The 6,928-nt window shown below is 38.5% G+C and overlaps 1 protein-coding gene across 1 annotated transcript; it reads left to right on the top strand.

Moving 5' to 3' along the window:
• Positions 1 to 1,777: 1,777 nt before the first annotated feature.
• On the top strand, positions 1,778 to 6,924 carry meiob (meiosis specific with OB-fold). The gene is made up of 13 exons (XM_061028267.1): positions 1,778 to 1,840; positions 2,073 to 2,130; positions 2,299 to 2,430; positions 2,560 to 2,632; positions 2,797 to 2,992; positions 4,002 to 4,102; positions 4,327 to 4,379; positions 4,568 to 4,663; positions 4,825 to 4,917; positions 5,818 to 5,962; positions 6,121 to 6,307; positions 6,407 to 6,493; positions 6,577 to 6,924. Exons 1-13 carry the CDS (start codon positions 1,784 to 1,786, stop codon positions 6,688 to 6,690), a joined length of 1,392 nt encoding a protein of 463 aa, XP_060884250.1. The 5' UTR covers positions 1,778 to 1,783; the 3' UTR covers positions 6,691 to 6,924.
• The last annotated feature ends 4 nt before the right edge of the window (positions 6,925 to 6,928 follow it).

Genomic DNA, 6,928 nt, shown 5'->3' with positions numbered 1-6,928 from the left:
ACGTATCAGAATAAGCTTTGTGCCATCAAAACAAAACAGGAAACTGTCAGGCTCATCTCAGAAAAGCTGTCTGAGAAACAAATCCCTAGCTATAAATGACGACTGGGACGGATTATTAAGGTCATGTCAAAGTCTGAGGTGCAGGGATATTGAAGGAATTACTTGTAGTGTACAAATATAATATGTGTCTCAGCTGTACAGATGTTTTCCTGTACTGGATGTGTGTTGACATTGTAGATTTCTTCCTTCACACAGCATCAAATAATGCCAACCAAAACATTATTAAACAGAGATCTATTTCCATCACAGCCTTGTTTCAATATACAGATTTTAACTTATTATAGCTGCATGCGCAACATTATTTAAATATTCTTAATAATCAGGAGTCAGTTAAGTAAATGTTCAGTTTTTACAGATCACACTGTAATGTCGACAAACATCTATTCTGACTATTTCTTTGAAACACACATCAACAGTTCCAACCAAATAAGATTGCATCCATTATGATTTTTTTCTGGTAGATTAGCTGGAATAAATGTGTAGTGGGAAAACATTTGCTAGTTAGTTCCCAGTGAGAACTAATGTTCTCACTGGGGTGAGATCATATCACCCCAGTTCTTGCCTCCTTACACTGGCTGCCAGTCAAGCTCAGGATTGATTTTAAAATACTTCTGACTGTGTTTAAGGCATTAAATGGACTTGCCCCCGCCTACCTCTCAGAACTCCTATCCCCATATAAACCGGTGAGAGATCTTAGGTCATCTGCTCAAAACTTTCTGTCACTGCCTAAATCGAGGACAAGGTGCAAAGGGGATCGGGCCTTTTCTATTGCAGGACCAAAACTATGGGACTCTTTGCCCCCAGACATTTGTCTCTCTCCCACTATTGGTGTTTTTAAAACTCGCCTTAAAACAAAACATATTTTTACTCAATTGCTTTTAATGTTCAGTAACCTGTTTTTTTTGTTTTTGTTTTTTAATTGTTGTTATTCTTGTCTGTTACTTTTTAATGCTTTGTTTCTGCAATGTTCAGCACTTTGGATCAATCAATGTTGTGTTTAAAGTGCTATATAAATAAAGTTGATTTGATTTGATTTGATAAATATCTTGGTCATTGAGGGAACACCAGCAGGGACAATGCAATAAATAAGTGACTAAGGAATAAATTGAAGTAACACTTTAGTAATTAAGTAATTGTAAAGATGAGTGTTGTTTTATGCTACTGCAAAATGAAACTTTGGGGGTTAATTTGTCTTATAGTTGCTTTTTTTAAATGAGAAAACTGCATGTTTATTCTTATCAAATTAAAAATATTTGATAAGAGATATTCATATTTCTGACTGCATTTGAAGGCAGCATCTGATTCTGCAGATGTTGTCGCGGGAGTGGACTGTGGTCGCGTGCAACAGTTTAGGCGCGAAAAGCAGGAGTAAAAGTTGAGATGACTAAACAGAACCAGGTTAAAGTATGACTGGTTAGTTAAATACCTTAAATATAGCTGATATTAAGCTTTAATAATCAATAACAAATACGAATAAAATCCCTCCGGAGAACATTTGGTAAGTTGAAGGAGTGAGCTAGCTAACTATTAAACCCAAACAAAACATTGTGTCTCAGTTTTAAACTATCTTAGGAATCATGTAAAGTTAGAGAAAACGATTTTTTTGGAAGTTTTATCAAGGAGAATTAAACCCTGAAATATTAATTGTTTTATTTATTTAATTTACCTCATTTTGCAGAAAATTACATGTTAAATGTGACAAATATTAGCCTGAACTAACAGAATGGCTGCTCAAACCTACATCGCCATCTCTGAGCTGCATCCCAACTTCTCTCATCCGGTGAGTTCACATGATTTTTTTTAGCCAATTACAGGAATATCTTTAACATTGATATTTTACGAATATTTTTTTCCTTACGTCAAAATTTGTATCTTATATTGTTGAGGTATAACTTTATTAAAATGCTTTTGTGCCCAAATAAAACACGGTGTGTGTCTTGAATTAATTTTAAAGCCTGTATTCTGCTCACCGTCTTTGCCCTTTTAATGTTTTTTTATGGTTTTTTTTTCAGAAATTGGCAGGTATAATCATAGGGAAAAGTGATGTCAAAAGTTTTCCTGACAGAAAAAGTAAGTATGTTTAAAATGAGTTAGAAAAAGACAAACTCTCCTAACAACATTGCACCTTAGTGACTTGTACACCAGCGCCCTCATCTGGACGGTTTATGAACTAACAACCCTTCTCTGAGATTTTCTCTCTTCATTACACTTTACCAAACATGTATGACTGAATTTCAGATATTGGTGAAGAGAGATACACATTTAGCTTCACTGTTCAGGACTCACCGGACTTCTTCATTAATGTGACCGCCTGGGGACACGATGCGTACATCATCGGGCTCTCCAACAGCTTCAGCATTGGAGACTGCGGTGAGGAAGTCACTGTCAAAGTTTCCCCAAGCCTTTAAGACAAAATAAAATAAACTGATTTTTAATGCAATGCTAAATTAGGGCTAAATTTACTGTCCATGTACATATTTTGTTCAAATTTTTCCCCAGTTGTCATTGAGAATCCTTTGGTTACCAACAAAGATCCTGAGAAAGGCGACAAATTCTGTCCTACAACACCAAGGTAACTCTCAATTTTATATACAAATGTTTCTGAAAATTCATCTTAACCCTGCTGTGCTTGGAGATACCTGTAGAGACGTGAGGTTAAAAAGCAGTGATGCTGTGTAGAATATAATGTCAAAGTGTGTAATGTGCATTGATAATGTACTGGAGCTGCTGTTTCAGCCTCTACAGGCTGCTGGTGTCTGAGGCTCACTCTCAGGTACGTCTGTGCGCTGAAGTCGACACCATCGACGGGCTGCTTCCTCTGATCCACCTGCCAGTGAAGGACTCTGGAGATTTTTACTCTCTTGGAGACATTGTGGCCAACGGGCAGAAGCTGGACGGCATGGCGATAAATATACTGGCTGCATTGAAGTCGGTAAGGATTGTCGTAAAGGAAAAGTTCACCTTTGAAAACATACACACTTTAATGGGTTTAAGAATTCATTTTAGAGTTAAGACTATTTGACATATCTTGTTTTGTCACCCACATATCTGTCTACCTGTCAATGTATGTTATCCCCTACGTTTCCCAGTGTTTCTTTCCAGTAAATAAAGTCTAAAGTTATGACAAAGTTTGCAAACTTAGTAAACAGTCTTTTAAAAAATAGTTCAAAAATTTTGGGAAACAAACTTTTTTGTGTTCTTGTAAAGATATAGATACAACATCACTCTCGTGTGTTATAATAAACTGTAATGATTAATTGCAGCTGCTGACCCTCTGTTCATTTCCTGTACTGTATTACATCAGTCACTCTTTATAAAAATGCAAAGTATATTTATGTGATCAACTGAGTTTTTAAAAACAAAATGAGTTGAGTCCTGCTGGGGGAATCTCGGTGGGCCAACGGTCAACCAAGTATGTAGCCATTGTTCGGTCAGTTGTGGTTCCAGCTGGTAGAGAAATGTTTCGATCTGACTTTTAAAAGTTGTTTGTCCAAGAGGAAAATTAACAAACTAATTAGAGAGAGAAATCATTCCACTTTTTCTTTTCATTAACTGCTTAGCTTTTGGCCTTCTCTCCACGGTAAGTCTGACTAAAATGTTCCGTGTCTCACTGAGGCCTGATAAGTATGAGGTGGGTTGTTTTTTTTAACAATGAGTGTGAACACTGAGCAAATACCTGTGATGTTTAAAGAAGTCTGAAAATGAAGCATATCGTTTTATATCGTATACATTTCCACACAGACGACATTGTGTCCGTTTGGTCTCTTTGTGTGTTTACATGGTGGTATGCTTGTTTGCTTAGAAAGTTCCTGTCTACCATTACAGCTAAAGAGACAAGAGTTCATAGAGAGGCCGGAGTGTGCACTTTATGTTACTGCATTCCTCACAGTAAGGAAAGATGTTTTGATTGGAACTTTATATGATTGTGTTTATGTTTTCAGATCGGAGAGCTGAAGCAGTTCACCACTTCAGACGGACGCAAAGGGCAGCGGCTGGAAGTGAAGCTCTTCGACGACTCCGTCTCCTCCTTCCCTCTCATCTGGTGTGTCACACTCATTACTAATTTGGAAAATGAATAAAGATTTATAACTGATGTTGCATCGCTGCCATATTCCAGCTCATTTGGCCTTTGGATCACTGCTGTGTATCTTTAAGTTACCACAAATTTTCTCTGCTGACATGAAGCTTTAAATTAACCTGCTGAACTCCATGTGTGTTTTTTTTTTTCACCACACTCCCACTCCCTGACCTCCGTTCCCCTCACAGCTGGGACAGAGAAGCCATTCAGCTCGTCCAGACGCTGATACCGAAGGAGACGGGTAGGTTAACAGCTGTGGCTCATTCTCAGCCACAAAATGAATCTTTATTTAAAAGTTATTCCAGCCTGTCATGTCGCATTAGCATACAGCACTGAGGAGAAACGTGGAGGGGGATATCTGAGATTTAACTCTGTGTTTGTGTTACAGATTACTTTCTGTTGTTTTAACTTTTTATTCTTCGTTCAAAGTTCTCTTCATCGCCGACGCAAAGATTAGCTTTGACAGCTTTCGCAACGGCATGACGGCAACCGTTAACTCCAAAACCATTATCACTGTCAATCCTGGTAAGACATGACGGCACCACTCATAACAATATAGGATCTGATACAAATTTCAAAGCTAGTGAAACAGTAAAGGTGTTAAGAGAGAAAATATCCTCCTGCTGTTCAAGTAGAGTTTTGTTGAGTATTTGTTTCTGTCTCCGTCAATCATAATCTACTCACAGACACGAGAGAAGCCAGCCTGCTGTTCAGCTACGCTAAGGAAGTGTCTGATTCTGGGGCTCTGGATCAAGATGAGAAGCCAGAAGATGTACCTGGTAGGTTGCAGTGAACAATGCACCTCATTCACATGTTTTGGCTCACAATATTATTATTTTTATTCAATACTTTCCTTCCTTTGACTCAAACAAATCTCACAGTGGAGGAAAACCACAATTACCCAAAAAGTACCTCGTATTAAAAACCTACGACTGAGCACGTTCATGTGCTTATCAGTTTCCCCGTTTTCAGTCTAATACTAATAAGAATAAGAAACAGGATCATTTATATCCCTGTGACAATAAGTCATACTATAATATCCAGATTGAAGTCATTTAAGAGGTTCTTTACATCACAGTGACTTCATTCTTTACAAACAGAGCATGCTCAGAAACCTAGATAAGGGTTCAACTTGCCACAGTGTCCTGGGTTAATACGAGAACTGTTAGCAGGTAGTCAGGATTCTCTAAACAAGGTCGAGATGTTTCCAGATTTCTGACACTAGGATGTGATGTTTACATGCCCAAGAAATAATCAGGACACTTCAAAAACACCGTCCTAAACAGGACACTTGCATGTAAACACAATCAGCTACACTGCTGCACATGCTAGCATGTTAAAACAAGTCAAACCCTAAAATATTGTCAATGTGGAAAAAAAAATGCAGATGAAAAAAAACCCCGACAAAAACACTTTCTATTCCTGCAAAGAAATGTTTCTTATATAATTTATTATAAACGAAAATAATAAAAGAAAGACAATGTGGAGCTTGTGGCAGAGAACAAGTCAAAATCTAAAAGTTGTATAAGAGTTTTGACTATTTGCTGTGTTAGTTTGAGTTTTTGTGGGATTTGATGACAGTAAAGTAGATATGTGGTATATATGTATACACCATGTCAGTGTCCCTGCCTGGAGAAGACGGCTGTTATGAATATGTGGTGCTGTTCTTGTCTCTGCAGTGGACTCCATTACTGACGTGTACACAGTGAGCCAGCTGAAGCAGAAGGCCCAGGAGACTCCTGAGGCTTTCTTTGGTATTACATACAGCTTCATCTCCAAGCTGGACCTCGACTCCTCTGTTTCAAAAGTCATCAAGACACGCTGGTGAGTTCACACCAGAATAGAGGGGAAAAAAGCATGTATTCAAAGATGAAAGCTGTTTGTTTTTCTTTCAATTCTGATGTTCTACTTCAGGTTTTATTTTAGTTACAATGAACTTAAGTGACTTAACAATGATTAGTCTGTTCTCTCTGTTGTTTCAGCTCCAGCTGTAAGTTTCAGGTGACAGACGATGCACAGAGCTGCACCAACCAGCTATGTCCGGGGAGGGATCAGGTCTTTTCAGCCTCCACAGGCTTTGACCTGCTGGTAGACTTTACCGACCACACCGGTACTCTGCACGCCTGCCCCCTCCGCAGCCCTGTCGCAGAAAAAGTGCTCGGCTGCACGGTCAGTTCCCCCTTATAGAACTAACTTCAAGCACGCTCTGAACATGTAGCATGTGTGACTTAAGTTAGACAAACAGCATTTTCACCTCATCTGTTGCAGACTGAGGAGTTTACCAGTTTGACTGATGACGAGCGGACCACCATGAAGTGGAAGTTTCTTTTGGAGAGGTGCAAAATACATGTCAAGGTACTGCAGCTTTTCATTCTGTGTGCTCTAAAAGCATAATAAGCAAATCATATGGCTAAAATATTTGATTTTAAATGTTGTAGATTATCCCCTCCTCTAAATTGAAGTCTGGGATGAGAGGGATGGTCCTGACCTGTTCTCTGGCTGACCCAGGAGAGGTGAAACAGCACATGACGGCCCTGCTGCAGCCGCTGTGATTTGACAACACACTCTTACTGCACAGGTGTTGCAGTAAGCTGCTTTACCTGTGATACTGCTCTGAAGAGCTAGTCATAATGTTCAGTTATACATGTGAGCTATGAGTGATCTCTGCACTATTTATGTATTTATTTAACTTATTTATTTATTAAATCAACTTATCAATTTGAATTATATGATTATTAAAGAATGTGCTATTACTGCCTGAAACAACTGTTGAATAAAATAATGAGAAAA

The sequence above is a fragment of the Labrus mixtus genome, chromosome 21, assembly GCF_963584025.1.
Source record: "Labrus mixtus chromosome 21, fLabMix1.1, whole genome shotgun sequence".
NCBI classification, from domain to species: Eukaryota; Metazoa; Chordata; class Actinopteri; order Labriformes; family Labridae; genus Labrus; species Labrus mixtus.
This window is presented reverse-complemented; position numbering and strand designations above follow the sequence as displayed.